General features: G+C 45.2%; 1 protein-coding gene across 7 annotated transcripts in view; it reads right to left on the bottom strand.

Annotated features, from left to right (window-relative positions):
- The window catches only part of LOC132836721 (RAC-beta serine/threonine-protein kinase), a 98,470-nt gene that overhangs the window by 19,966 nt on the left and 62,658 nt on the right, over positions 1-15,846 (bottom strand). For all 7 annotated transcript variants that reach the window (XM_060856133.1, XM_060856137.1, XM_060856132.1 and 4 more), the window contains 5 exons: positions 12,788-12,916; positions 7,181-7,292; positions 5,490-5,643; positions 4,735-4,866; positions 3,320-3,385 (listed from right to left, as the gene is read on the bottom strand). In XM_060856133.1, the coding sequence (XP_060712116.1) occupies positions 3,320-3,385; positions 4,735-4,866; positions 5,490-5,643; positions 7,181-7,292; positions 12,788-12,916 (593 nt within the window). The remainder of the gene's footprint in view (positions 1-3,319; positions 3,386-4,734; positions 4,867-5,489; positions 5,644-7,180; positions 7,293-12,787; positions 12,917-15,846) is intronic.

Below are 15,846 nucleotides of genomic sequence, written 5' to 3'. Positions count from 1 at the left end.
AGTACAAGCCCAGTCTTCCTTCATTTCAGTCCGGCCATTTCAGGACTCGGTCTGGTGAATCTTCGTTGGACTCCCTCAAAAGGAAGAATGTCCTTCCTCAGACTAGGACTGGGACACCAAAACTGTGCACAACACTCACCAAGGCCCTATAAAACTGCAGCAAGATTGAGAGTGTAAAAGACTGGAGGGGGTAATGGTCTTTGCAACAACAAAAAAAAAACTTCAAGTGAAGAACTGAGAAGCCTTCAGAATGATGCAGCAGTTTGAAGGAAATGAGGGAGGAGGTGATAGAAGAATACTGGAGCAGTGTGGGAAAAGTGATTTTGTTTTTCTTTTATTTGATCGTGGGATGTTGGTTTTGCTGACTAGGCTAGTGTTTTCTTACCCATCTGTAGTTGCTAAGTGGGCAGTTCAAAGTCAACCACATTGCTGTGGGTCACATGTTGGCCAGATCTAGTAAAGATGACAGATTTCCTTCCCTGAAGTACAATGGTAAACCAGATGGATTTTTTCCACAGTGCTTACGTGGTCAACTTAGGCCAGGGCATCAAAGAGGGAGAAAGTTCTTGCACAATATAAACACCGACTCAACCCATGATTGGGATGTGAAGGGTAGGGGAAATGGCCTACCACTGTGTTATGAATTCCATATATTTTTACTAAATATAAGGCAGCTAACCCTGTTCTAGTATGATCACTCAGTACAAATCTCACATGGGGGGGGGAGAGAGAGAGAGAGCATCGTGACTCAGTGGTTAATGCTGCTGCCTCACAGCACCAGTGACCCAGGTTCAATTCCTGCCTCGGGTGACTATCTGTATGGAGTTTGCACATTCTCCCCGTGTCTGTGTGGGTTTCCTCCAGGTGCTCTGGTTTTTTTCCCCACAGTCCAAGGATGTGCAGGTTAAGTGAACTGGCTATGCTAAATTGCCCATAGTGTTAGGTGCATTAGTCAGGGGTAAATGTAGGGAATGGGTCTGGATGGGTTACTCTTCGGAGGGTGTCGGTGTGGACTTGTGGGGCTGAAGGGCTTGGTTCCACACTGCAGGGAATCTAATCTAATCTAACTCTCTGATTGGTGGGGGGAGATCCACCTGCACAAACAGCAGGGCCACGGTAATGTGTGAATCATATTATCTGTAACTTAATGCCATGTTGAAAAAGATCCTTTGACGCAGATCAGACAAGTTGAAGAGCTTCACATATGGTACGGCCATCTGGGAAGCGATGTCAAGTCAAGACTTCTACACTTCTCTGAAAAATTGCATTGCATGGAAAAGGCTGTGACAAACAAAGGACAGATTAGCAACGGCAACAGGGACTGTGTGCTTGCTCCCAAAAGCACCAACTCTTGTTGCAGTTCTGTTCTACAGGCAATGTAGAGAAAATATAAACCCACATGATTAGAGCATCTTCAATCAGTTCTGGGCTCAAAGAGCCGTGGTACAATTCGAGCATGCATAGAGAATTAGTCAAAGGATAGGAAGGAGAGAACGGGTATAAACAAGGCACTTTTAAAGTTAAAAGCAAAGTCTTGTGGATGCTGGAGATCTGTAATAAAAAAAAACAAAGTGGAGAGAGAAAGAGAGTAAATGTTTCTCTGGGACTCACTTTTAGTGCTGGGCAGACTGTGACTAAAGGAGTGCAGCAAGGAACAGCTCTGGGCCTCGGCTATTTACAAGCAGATTAATAATTTAGACAAAGAGTTTAAGATGAACATTTGTTGACAATACAAAGCTGTGAGGATGACACAAAGAAGCTGCAATGTGATTAGACAGGAGAGCCTGGAACAAGTAGATTGCAGTTAAGCGTGCAAATGGAAAAGGTGACTATTTTGTAAAAGGTGTGAAAGTTGTGGATGACGTTCAGGGAGACTTGGCTGTACAGAACACAGAGTTTGCATAACAAGTGCAAACAGCGGTGTGCTGCTGCAGTCTCCTAAATGGGGGGCAGACTTTAAAAGCTCCAAGACCCAGAGGAGAGGCTTTTGATCAATTAACCGAATAAGCGATTATCCGAACGAAATAGTGCCCACCAGTCAAGTTCAGATAATCGAGGTTTCCCCTGTATTGGTATAATTCTATAGGTATTTGATGAGACCACATCTAGAATACTATGCAAAGTTTCGCTCTCTATATTTAAAGGATGAATGTATTGGAGATCATTCAGCAAAGTTTATTAGGTTGGACCCTGGGATGACAGGATTGTCTTATGAGCAGGTGAGTGAATTGGATCTATAGTCTCTTCACCTGAAAAGAATTACAGGTGGTGATCTCACAGGAATATGCACAGTTGGAAGGGATTTAGTAAGATGAACACAGAAGGTGTTTTCCCCACAGGCTGGGAAATCTGGAACATGAGAGACTCAGGAGAAAAGGCCAATCATTTCTTCACCCAAAGGATTCTGTATTTTGGGACTTGCCGAAGAGGGTCATGGATGCACCGTTGCTAAATACTTTGAAGGTTACAACAGACAAGGTAGAGATTCTAAAGCATTCCAGGGCGGATAAATTATTTTGTGAAATGTGATCATTGTTGTAACAAAATACAGCAGCCGATTTTCACACATTAAGCCCTGACACATAGCAGGCTGATCACTGATCTTCCATTTTTATTTGAAGTATCCTTGAATGAAGGATACTGGTACTTATGGCCTGACTTGAATTCCCATGTTATTTATTAAAATAGGATCTTCTACACCCATTTGACAGGATAGACAGAACCTCTTAACATCTCATCTGAAAAAAAATGGGCACTTCTGACAGTGCAGCGCTGCCTCTGTACTGCACAGGGTGTATCAGCCTGTATTTCTTGTCCAAGCCTCAAGAATAAAGACTGAACCCAAAATCTTCCAAGTCAGGAGGCAGGAAACTGCTTTCCATGGAGTCATGAGTGACAATGCCTCTACGGTCACCATTGGCTTATTCAGAGAGTGCCACAAGCAGTTCAACTCATGGGTGCATCACAGAAACCTGCCCATCTTTTTGCTTTACCCTAAACACCATCGACTAAGCCCAGACTGAGTGTGTGCTGCTGGGAATATCAGCTCCAAACAGCTACATAATTCAACCGGGCCTCAGTGGGAGATAGCAACCCCTTAACCGATAGTGATGAAATAAACACCGACTTACTGAAACAACCTGGACGGAATAGGAAAAGTCTACAACTTCCCAATACATGGGAGCTGTTTTTACTGTAAATACAATGCCCTGTGCCAAATATATATTTTTACATAAACAGACAGCTACACAGGACAGATCTATAGTCTGGAGAATATGGATTAAGTCAAACTGAATTCAACACATCTTTCTATACTCACTGTTAAAAATGGATGCCTCGTGTTCTGTAAGACCCTGCTCTCTGTAACAGTGTGAGCGACTTCATCCTATAAATGAGACAAAACCGAGCATTAGTGGTTTTAATTTTATTCAGTTCACAAACTCGATGGGGCAGAATTGCCCTGAGACTCTGATTGGAGCAGGGGTTTCACCCTGGGGCACAGGTTTTACAGGCACAGTCACTCCCCGGGGGGATAGGCTTTACAGGCACAGCCTGTCCCCGGGGGGATAGGCTTTACAGGCACAGCCTGTCCCCGGGGGGGATAGGCTTTACAGGCACAGCCTGTCCCCGGGGGGGATAGGCTTTACAGGCACAGCCTGTCCCCGGGGGGGATAGGCTTTACAGGCACAGCCTGTCCCCGGGGGGGATAGGCTTTACAGGCACAGCCTGTCCCCGGGGGGGATAGGCTTTACAGGCACAGCCTGTCCCCGGGGGGATAGGCTTTACAGGCACAGCCTGTCCCCGTGGGGGGATAGGCTTTACAGGCACAGCCTGTCCCCGTGGGGGGATAGGCTTTACAGGCACAGCCTGTCCCCGGGAGGGATAGGCTTTACAGGCACAGCCTGTCCCCGGGAGGGATAGGCTTTACAGGCACAGCCTGTCCCCGGGAGGGATAGGCTTTACAGGCACAGCCTGTCCCCGGGAGGGATAGGCTTTACAGGCACAGACTGTCCCCGGGGGAATAGGTTTTACAGGCACAGACTGTCCCAGGGGGAATAGGTTTCACAGGCACAGACTGTCCCAGGGGGAATAGGTTTCACAGGCACAGACCCTGTCTGGGGCATGGTCTTCGCAGGCAGTAGTTGTCCCTGGGTCACAAGTTCAACTATCATTGTCCTGCCGGGAGGGCAAATAGGCTGTTTCTGTGCAGTATTGTCTATGATCTTACACAGAACAGAGAATCCATGGCATTGGCAAGGCACCAAGTAGTGAAGGAAGACATCGCTGAATGTCAAAGACCTACTCATCCTTGAATGTCGCACAACACTTTGGTTTGCTCTTCAAAGTTCTTGGAAGAGGCAAAGAGCAAGTTGACCATCAGTTAAGAACCATGCAATTGTGTACGGAAGAGATGTTTGCGTTTTCCACAATTAGCATGTGGAGGTGTAGCTGGGGAGGTGTGTGCGCACATGCGCGCATGTGTGTGTGTATGTATGTTTTGGGGATGGGGAGCATGGCCAGAAAGTCATGGAATGACATCAAGGAATATGGACCCAACCAGAATTGGCGACCTGGTTTGGGGGTCATATTGGAAGGAAAAGGACAAAGAGATCAATGAGATTAACGGAAATACTGAACTGCGCTACTTGTGGAGGTGATGGCATCACTCTGACAGACGGAGAAGGAAACTGCCAAACTTTTCTTCATTAAAGCATCCCCAAAGTCAACACTTACTTTCGCAATTATTACTTCTTTCCGTAGAATTTTCATGGCGTAGTACCTGCCCGTGGCCTTCTCTTTCACGAGGATAACTTTGCCGAAGGTGCCCTTTCCCAATAACTTCAAATAGTCAAAATCGTTCATTGTCTGGAATGAGAAGGGACAGCACCGAATTTAGTCATACTGCTTGGCTGTTCAGGAATAAGACTAAAAGGTTAAATCATTGGAGGCCTGGACTAAAAAGCTCAAATTGTTGATGCGTTATTTTACCCATAAATTAAACCCCCTCCCATCACTGAAAGAAGCTACACTGCTGTGGAACTCAGAAGAGACAGAGGTGCAGATTATCCCTCTCCCAACGGGTGCACTGGAGCTTAATGAAATGCAGGCACAGCAATGGCCCTGGCTCAGCCAAGGTTATACATCATCCCTGCCCCCAAAACCCAGTAGCACCAGCTAAACATGCGAAATCCTACTTGTTCAGACTTGCTAATCTTAAAACTAATCAAATGTTCAGGTGGGAACCAACCCAATCTGACTGGATATCAATCTGAAGGAGGGCTGTGCAGGTTCACAGTATGAAAGGTTCATCATTAGGGCTCCTGTGGTGTGTCACCTCTGGGTGAAGGTCCAAGGCTAAGTTTCTCCTGCCCCAGACCTGGGACATTACTTGCCTGCACTTCGATTAAAAACATCGAAAGGCTTGGGGAACTGGTCAAACGTCCAATACCTTGGAGTGTGCACCCTGCCAAATGAACCCACGTACTAACCACTTTATTCCTGGACTTCAAAATCGATACTTCCATCTCTTCCATCCCCGAGCTGTCACTGGGTGAGCCAGACTTGACGTCCATAGCATCGTCTCCAGGCTCCTGATGTTTCAAGCTGTTTGCGACAGTCTGGATGGCTCTTGTCCATTCCTCTCTAGAAAACAGTGGTGTGTATGTGGTCAGCGATGGCTGTCCCTCTGCAGCCGGAAACTCCCCAAGTGGGCAGATTACGCTGTTCGTCCTCAGACAACCAACCAGATCGTGGTTTGGCAAGCAACACACAGCACAGAGCTCCCCTTTAAAAGTAGTGCGACGTTCCCAATTGAAGCCCCATGTCTTGCTGAACAGATTTCATGGCTGGATCATTCATATTTCTTTTAGTAAAACAATAAAACCATTTCGAATGGCTACCTGACTGAAAACATGCATCTATCCAGATTTTCTCAAGGTTTGGCCGCCCACACTCTCTCCCTCGCACAGTTCAATCAGTATCATTGCCCAGGAAGAATGGATATCTGGAACTCAAGGTGATAGTGATAAAAACAGGGAGGCTGTGCTGCAACTGTATAGGCTGCTGTGAGAGAGTACAGTTTCAGTCTTACTTAAAAAGGCACTGGAGGAGGTGCAGTGGATGTTCAACTAGTTTGATTCTGGAGTTGACAGAGTTGGCTTATGAGGAGAGATTGAGTAAATTGGGATTAGCCTTACTGAAATTTAGAAGATCTTACAGAAACATATAGAATTAAGAATGGAACAGATAAAATAGGAGCAGGGAGGTCATTTTCAGTGGCAGGTGACACTAAAAACTAGGGAGCATGGCCTCAAAATAAGGGATAAGCAGACTGAGCTGAGGAGGAATATCTTCATCCAAAGGGTTGCGAATCTGTGGGATTCCCTGCCCAATGAAGCAGTCAAGGCTACCTTGTTAAATGTTTTTAAGGCACAGACAGATTTTTGAACAGTGTAGGAATTTAAGGTTATGGTGAGCGGGCAGGTAAGCAGAGTTGAGCCCACAGAAAGCTCAGCCATGATCTTATTGATTAATGGAGCAGGCTCAATGGGGCCTACTCCTGCTCATGTTCTTACAGAAGGGGGTGGTCCATTGAAAAAAGGTCAAAAACTGATACTGTTTAGTTTTGTTCGGTGAGGGTACGAAGGGATGGGGAACCAAGGCAGTCAACTGGAGCTAAGACACATGCTATGATCCAACTGAATGGCAAAACTAGCCTGACAGGCCAAACAGCCTCCTAATCCCGTGGATCACTGTGTCAAAACTTCACGGAAATGACCCTGGAGTAAGTGCTGCTTAGTCACTGAGTATCTTGCTAAATTAACAGTCAACCACATTACTGTGGATCTGGAGTCACACGTAGGCCGGACTGGGTAAAGACTGCAAATTTCCATCTCCAAAGGACATAAGTGAACCTAATTTTTTTTTTTGCAACAATCCGGTGGTTTCTTTATGGTGAATGAGAGCAGCATTTTGTTACAGATTTATTTTTCAAATGCATTTTAAAATCTCCCCAGCTGTTATGTTGGGACTTGAGCTAATGTCCCCGGACCCCCGAATTATCACAATGCTACTGTCCTCTGTGATAGAAGCTGCCAATCAATACAAGAGCTAGCAAGCTGCACCCCCATCATTATTGAAGTATGTTTCCCCCAATTTATCTTCCCATCCCTGGCCTCACCGCTCGTCTGGTGTGTCAACATGGAAGGTCCTCTCGATTACTGTCGTCCACTGTAAGCACCGGATGATGAATGTGTTGGGTCTTGGCCGTTCGGTCTTCATTAGCTGGCATTCTATTCGAGCAGAGAGACAGGGAGAAATTACAGGTCTGAAGGAAGGTTAAATATTCCATAGAATGTACAGTACGGAAACAGACCATTCCTCTCAATTAACTGATGCTGGCTTTTCTGCTTGGTATTGCAGCTCACGTCACGACTAATAATATACCCTATTTGTGTCTTTCCCATTATTGAGCAGACCGTAACATAATGGTAACAAAACTGAATTGCTATCCCAGGAGTGCAACAGGTGGAATTTTAATTCAATTCACAACTCTAGAAAAGAAAGCTAGTCTTGGCGATGGTGGCCCATGACAACCATCATTGATTGCTATAAAAACCCAGCTAATTTATTAGCCTCTTTTGATCTGGCCTGGCCTTCTGGTAACTCCACAGTAACATAACTGGTATCTTAACCATGTCAAGCAGTGGCCAAGCGAGCCACTCAGCTCAAGGGCGATTAGGGTTGGCCAACAAATTGCCAGTGATGCCCATACCCCATGAGAGGTTCTACTGCAGTTGAGAATGTGGTGCTGGAAAAGCACAGCCAGTCAGGCAGCATCTGAGGAGCAGGACAATCGACATTTTGGGCATAAGCCCTTCATCAGGAATGAGGCTTGTGGGCCAAGGGGGCTGAGAGAGAGAGCGAGAGCTGTGTGTGTGTGTGTGTGTGTGTGTGTGTGTGTGTGTGTGTGTGGGGGGGGGGCTGGTTTAAGCTGGGAATGTGATAGGTGGATGAAGATGGGGGTAAAGGTGATAGATCAGAGAGGAGGGAGGAGTAGATAGGTGGGAAGGAAGATGGACAGGTAGGACACGACAAGAGTGGTGTCAAGTTGGAACTGGGATAAGGTGGGTGGAGGGGGGAGTGAATACGGAACTGGTGAAATCCACATGGATCCCATGTGGTTGGAGGGTCCCGAGGCAGCAGATGAGGTGTTCTTCCTCCAGGTGGAGGATGGGAAGGGTTTGACAATGGAGGTGGTCCAGGACCTCCTCACCTTCCGCTTTTGGACCCTCCAAGCACATGGGATCAATGGGGATTTCACCAGTTTCATTCCTGCCCCACCTTCTCTCCTCCACCCCTCCCCCAAAATCCCAGACCAAACCTTCCAACTTGGGACCTCCCTCATGATCTATCCTAGGTTGTTCATCTTCCTTCTCACCTATCCACTCCATCCTCCTCTCCGACCTATCATCTTCAGCTGGGAACGTCGATTCTCCTGCTTCTCGGATGCTGCCTGACCGGCAGTGCTTTTCCAGCACCACACTCTTAACTCTGATCTCCAGCATCTGCAATCCTGACTTTCTCCTCAAAGAAAATCAGCAGCGTTGTGTGAAAATTTCTCAATGACTAACAACCAAATTAACTAAGTAGCCCAAAAAAAATCCTATCAATCTAGGTTTCACACTGTCCAGTAGCACCATTATAACAACGGCGGCTAGTTTCACCCAATAAGTGGAAACATTTAAATAAAAGCCAAAAGAACTGGAGATGCTGTAAATCAGAAACAAAAATAGAAATTGCAGGAAAAGCTCAGCAGATCTGGCAGCATTTGTGGAGAGAAATCAGAGTTAACATTTTGGGTTGAGTGACCCTTCTTCAGAACAGAACTTGCGTTGAAAGTGGAAACATCTTCTCTGTCGTTACTTTATCAAATTCTTTAAATAATTTTGAATTTGAAGGTGACTCTTGGAAAAGATCCCCAGCTTTTTAGTAATCCTGGTATCTGTTCACTGAAATCCTTGGCACGTTCCCTGCTCAGAGTGATTCAATGCGATACAGGATGGTGGATTTATCTGCTGTCGTTCACTGAATCACAGAATTGAATGTTGTCCAATTGGAAAGCCCACCGTAGCTTTCCAAGTGGGTATGACATCTTGGTGGTTTTTTTCCTGCCTTTTCCCTGGAACACCACACATTGTTTCTATTCAAATAACTGCACAATGCCTTTTGAATGTTTAAACTGAACCTGCCTCTACCACTTCCAGGCAGTGCATTCCAGATATTCAACTGCTCGTTGCTGAAAAGGCTTTGTGTCACATTGCATTTGCTTCTTTTGCAAATGACTTTAAAAATAATGCCCTCTCATTCACAGTTTTTTTTATGACTAGGAATAGTTTCTGCCTGCTTACAATTTTAAAAGCTTATATCAAATCTCATCTTCACCTGCTCCTCTACTAGGAGAGCAGTACCAAACTTTTCCAGTCCATTTTCACAGCTTAAGTTTCTGAACCCTGGAACATACTCCTGCATGTGTGCCGAAGTGTTTATATCCTCCTTAAAGTGTGGCATTCAGAATTGTAGGTAATGCTCAGGCTCAGTTTAACCAGTGGGTAAAAAATGAGGTCTGCAGATGCTGGAGATCACAGTTGAAAATGTGTTGCTGGTTAAAGCACAGCAGGTTAGGCAGCATCCAAGGAATAGGCAATTCGACGTTTCGGGCATAAGCCCTTCATCAGGAATGAGGAGAGTGTGCCAGGCAGGTTAAGATAAAAGGTAGGGAGGAGGGACTTGGGGGAGGGGCGATGGAGATGTGATAGGTGGGAGGTGGTCAAAGTGAGGGTGATAGGCCGGAGTGGGGTGAGGGCGGAGAGGTTAGGAAGAAGATTGCAGGTTAGGAGGGCGGTGCTGAGTTGAGGGAACCGACTGAGACAAGGTGGGGGGAGGGGAAATGAGGAAACTGGAGAACCAGTGTCCTATTCATGATTTAGCATACCCTCCTTACTCTTGTGATCTACAATAAAATCAAGGATACAGTTTGCTTTGTTAACTGCACTCCCAATCTATCCTACATTTACTTTTCTTTGGTCACTCACTTATTGAAAGAATCAGGAGATTGCTAATGCCCAGTGAACAGGAAGAGAAATTGTTTTGTTCAGAACTTAATGTCTTGCATAATTTTTCTTAAAAATGAATAATTTGCTGGACTAACGACATAGATGCCAACCAAATACCAGCTGACCATAAATTCCTACAAAGTCCTGGCCAACAGTAACCAGAGGAGGAGAAAACCTTATGCCAAGCCCCTGCAATGCGAAACTCCTTCATAGAATCCCTATGAAGCAGGCTATCCCACCCATCATGTCCACACTGACCCTCCAAAGAGCTGCCCCCTACTCTACTCCTGTAACCCCACATTACCTGTGGCTCACCCACCTAGCCTACACCACCCTATACTATGGGCAACTTAGCATGGCCAATCCACCCTAACCTGCACAGCTTTGAATTGTGGGAGGAAACCAGGGCACCTGGAGGAAACCCATGCAGACACGGGGAGAATGCCTGTGTGGAGTTTGCTCAGTCACCGAAGCTGGGTCTCTGGCGCTGAGAGGTAGCAGTGCTAACCAGTCAGCCACCTTTTGTTAGGGAGCATGCCAGCTAAGCCAACACAAACGAGGAGGAGATAAGATCTCTACCTCTGAACAAAGGAGACCATCAAAACTCAATACTGTTTGACTTAGTGCAAATGTTTCCACAGATATCTACTATTAAACAATGATTTCAGACAAAGGAACATCAAAACCATCAGGTTAGCCGGTGTCTCCAACCGAAGACCCAGTCACACGATAAACTACTAGTTTGTTTGAATTATTTCCTACTGTATAGCTTTGGCTTGTGTCAGTCAGTCAGCTTGTGATACAAAAAGAGCAAGCAGTTCCAGAATTAGCCAAAAAGCTAACACCTTTTCCAGTGTTTCTCAGAAGTCTGACTTCTGGCAAGAAACTGGCACGTTGCCTGAGAGGTGAACTCAATTCCCAGCCTCTCTAGAAGTTTTGCTCCCTACAACATATTTGGTCCTCAGGTGGAAGAAATGGCAGAACCTGTAAGAGCATTGATTTGCAGAGGGATCTGGGTGTGCAGGTTCACAGATGGAAGGTGGTGGCACAGGTATAGAAAATGTTTAAAAAAAAAGGCTTATGGGATGCTTAGCTTCATTGGAAATAGACAAGTTATGCTGCAACTTTATAGAACTTTAGTCAGGCCAGACTTGGAATATTGTGTACAGTTCTGGTCACCACACTACCAGAAGGATGTGGATGTTTTGGAGAGGGTATACAAAAGATCTACCAGAATGTTGTCTCGTACAGGAATTTTAAAAGATACGTTTGAGGCAGGTTTTTCACATGAAGGATGAACAGTGCCTGGAATGAACTGCTGGTTGAGATGGTGGAAGCAGATATAATAGTAGTGTTCAAGAAGCACCTGCATGAATACATGAATAGGAAGGGAATAGAGGGATACGGATCCTGTAACATCAGACAGTTTTCAAATGGAAGGGCAAAATGCGGCAGTTCAGGCTCGGAGGGCCGAAGGGTCTGGTTCTGTGCTGTATTCCTTTTTATAAGTGCACGAAGAAATTTTACTGACACTCCCGCCCTGCTCAAAAAACAACCACACAGTTTGCTCAAGACATTTCAATGTGACTACTATTGACAAAATCCCAGCACGGGTAAATGGAATTGCACCAATATAGGAGCAGGAGGCATTTCAGAAAACATTACGATCAGGGGGTAGGCACAAATGTTACTGGCAAGGGCAGTATTTCTTGGCCATTCTTAGTTCCATTAAAGAGGATGCTGGTGAGTCAAATTCTTGAACCACCGCAATGTGCTTTTGCAAGTGCTCTCTCAGTAGATTAGATTAGATTACTTACAGTGTGGAAACAGGCCCTTCGGCCCAACAAGTCCACACCGACCCGCCGAAGCAAAACCCACCCATACCCTTACATTTACTCCTTACCTAACACTACGGGCAATTTAGTATGGCAAATTCACCTGACCCGCACATCTCTGGACTGTGGGGGGAAACCGGAGCACCCGGAGGAAACCCACGCAGACACGGGGAGAACGTGCAAACTCCACACAGTCAGTCAGTCGCCTGAATCGGGAATTGAACCCGGGTCTCAGGCGCTGTGAGGCAGCAGTGCTAACCACTGTGCCACCGTGCCGTACTGTAACATGGAGAAAGATCTTGGATTGTGAACCAGGTTAATGACGACAACGTTGTTAAAGTCATAACAGCAGACTATTTAGGAGCAGGCAGAGGATCTCTGATAAGATCACAGTTGGCCTGATTACAGTCTCAACTCCACATTTCTATCTATCCTGGATATCATTTGACTGTCCCTGTCATACAAGAGCCTATCTACCTCTGCCTTAGAGTAAAACTCAGGGACCCTGCCAGTATGCCTCTCTGGGAAGTTGGGCTGATCTGGGGCTTCGAACGGATATTGGAGGTGATGTCACCCAGATGAGACACTTTACACATTTTTTTGGGGAGTGGCGGGGGGGGGGGGGGGGGGGGGGGGCGGGCATCCTGCCAGAAATGAGAAACGTCAGCGACTCACTTGCACAACTCTGTTCATGCAGGGAGTTCTAGAATTTTGATGCAGCAACCACAAAGGAACAACAGCATGTTACCACACTAGGATATCGTATGACTTGGAAGGGGAAGTTGTGTGCTAGAGGTAGACACTTCAACTAATACGTCACTGCCCACAAAGGCTCACCTGCTACAGAGAAGTTGTTTAATGGTGGTAAACAGTGATCTGCGCTCTCAGGCTTCTCCTTGTAGCCAATAAAAGAACCATCTGATTTCAACAGGAAGTACCTTGGCCTCCAGGTTTTAATGTATTCACCTGCAAATGAGAAAGAGGCGAGCAAGGTTATATCAACTTTCACTCCAAAGCGTCAAATGGCCTTATCACTGTGCGCCTAGGGCAAATGGCACTTTAAGACTTGCAAAAATTGGACTGCATGCCAGCCCTCACACAGCTGAAAATGAGTTTATGCTCACGGCATCAACTAGGTAATGAGTAACAATCTTCGAGTAAAAAGTGAGGTCTGCAGATGCTGGAGATCAGAGCTGAAAATGTGTTGCTGGTTAAAGCACAGCAGGTTAGGCAGCATCCAAGGAACAGGAAATTCGACGCTTCGGGCCAGAGCCCTTCATCAGGAAATGAGTAACGCCTGTTTAAGAGAATTCATTTGGATAACCAGCTCTATTTACTGACTGGTCCAGAAGCTCCCACTGAACGAAAGACCTCCATTTTCCAGCAAGCCTTCTAAGATCAAGGAATTGTCATTTTTTTTAATTAAAAAGGAGAGAGGTGGGAACAGTGAATGTACAGTCGCCATTCATGGGGTACAGCTAATGGGCCAGTCTTAAATAAAAAGTCACACCAAGAGCTTAACCAGCACATTCAATATCATCGCTGCTCTGGGTTGTTGAAAATCGAAGATATAAGCCTATTTGGAGAGAGTGGGCAACCTCAGGACAGCGATAAAGAACGTCCAAGAGAGCAGCAAAGAGGGGTTTAATATATTTTGGCATCTTTAAGATTACATCTCATATGATACAAAAGTAAGGGCTTTATAAGAATGACATTTATGCAATATACTAGATGCTTATAAATCACTAGTTCAGTCTAGGTTGGAGCATTATACTGCAACCTCATTTCAGAGGGATAAAGGAGCTTATGCCTGGGGTCTACTGACCAAGGGGATGGAGAGGAACACAATGCTGTGGGCTGGAGTGTAAAGGGAGCAAGAACTGGAAGGTTGTGGATAGATTTCCTGATGAAGGTCTCTGGCCCGAAATGTCGAATTTCCTGTTCCTTGGATGCTGCCTAACCTGCTGTGCTTTAACCAGCAACACATTTTCAGTTGCTGCGCAGCCAGGCAGACTAGGACACTGCAGTGGTCCCAAGTCAACCCAGGTCAGCGTCAGCCAATTGTATGAGATTTAGATCTTGTGGTTCTCTCAAATGCTCTATTGGCAGTGCACACTTGGCATTACTTTCCCCGACATGTGGGGGAGATGGCAGCATCCTGGTCACGTCACTAGATAGCTCATTCAGAGACCCGGTCTAATGCATCTGCTCAAAGATGTGCAACTGAAAGGTTGGCAACCATAAAATTATCAGTGACAACTGTAAAAATGAATCAGATTCACTAATGTCCTTTAAGTAAGGAAACCTGCCACCCTTAACGTATGGCATCTTTATGGTCTGGTCTACAACAGTCCTGATGCAGTGTGGCTGGCTCTTACTGCCTTCTGAGATGGCCTAGTAAGCCATTCAGTTAAAGGGGCAATTAGGAATAGGAAACCAATGCTGGCCTCACCCTCATGTACCATCAACGATTAAGGGGAGGAAAAAAAACTGATCCCCACTTCCACCAGTCTACCTCCCTAACCTCCAAATCGCCAATATTTAATGTTACGTTAGGGAATTGAATAGAACTAGAGGACATACAAAAAAAAATGAACACCTTTACCTCGTCCCATCAAGGTTTAATATCCCAAAGTCTTTTATTAAAGCATTCCCACATAATCTGATACCGAGCCACACATGATATTAGGGCGAATTACCCCAGGTGTGGTCAAAAAAGGTAGATTTTAAGGAGCATCTCAAAAGGAGGAAAGACAAGTGGAGGGGTTTAGGGAGAGAATTCCAGAGCTTTAGCACCTGGGTAACTAATGCCAAGGATCAGCAATGACAGGGTAAAGGAAACCAAGAGGTCAAAGTTCTCAAAAAAAATCTTTAAGTGAAGTTCAATAAACAAACATGTAAAAGTAAAATGACAAGTTGTTCAAGCAGTTTTTAAAAAATTAAATACAGTATTCCAGTTTTCCTGAGCACCTGATATAAATCATTGACATGAAAGCAACTAAAATATTTAGCATGATCCCTGGGCACGCACTCTTTTAGAAAGGAAAACCAAAACAGGCAGACAGTACTGATGTGATACCGGCAGACAGTACTGATGTGATACCGGCAGACAGTACTGATGTGATACCGGCAGACAGTACTGATGTGATACCGGCAGACAGTACTGATGTGATACCCGTGATATGAAACTTGAACCAGGAGGACTCTCATTAGTACAGAGAGCAAGAGGAGATCTGTCTAAAGGTGCTCAAAATTAGAAGGATTTGTAAGTAAATTCGGCTGCCCTTGTATATCTAGGTGCTAGAGGACAGAAGTTTGGAAGGCGGCTGCTGAAGAAACCTTAATTTCTTATCATGTGTTATTGCAGTAAAGGTTGCAACATCCTGAATGCACTAGGATGGTGTAGGACCGGTAAATGCTAGCAATTAATAAATTTAACTAAGCATGGGACTGACCACAGCCTGTTCTTTGACCATGTCAGACTAGCAACATCAGTATTGCACTGCAAATTTAAAACTAAATTTTAAATTTAAAATTTAAAACCCTAACCCTATCCCATACTCTACAAATTTAAATTTACATTCATTTAAAAATTGCTAATGTCTAAAAACACAATTGTGTCCATCAACACTCTACATACACTGAGACATGGTCAACCTGTCATAATGATAATGCCATGCACCAGTGAGGACTTACATTTATTTTAATCATGGGCCTTGACTTCAAGTGTTAAGGTCCTTGTGAGAGCTCGAGACCCAGTTGTAAAGCATAAAGGCTGCAGCTTTTAAGGTTGACATCAATGTGGGTGCAGGTTTTGCAAGGAATACTGCACTTTGTAAGCAGGTGACAGATAAATCTACATCTAGCGATCACAGGGCATTTGGGGTTGGGGGTGG

This window comes from Hemiscyllium ocellatum, chromosome 47 (genome assembly GCF_020745735.1).
Source record: "Hemiscyllium ocellatum isolate sHemOce1 chromosome 47, sHemOce1.pat.X.cur, whole genome shotgun sequence".
Classification (NCBI taxonomy): Eukaryota; Metazoa; Chordata; class Chondrichthyes; order Orectolobiformes; family Hemiscylliidae; genus Hemiscyllium; species Hemiscyllium ocellatum.
The sequence above is the reverse complement of the archived record's forward strand: the minus strand, read 5'-3'. Positions and strand labels throughout refer to the sequence as shown.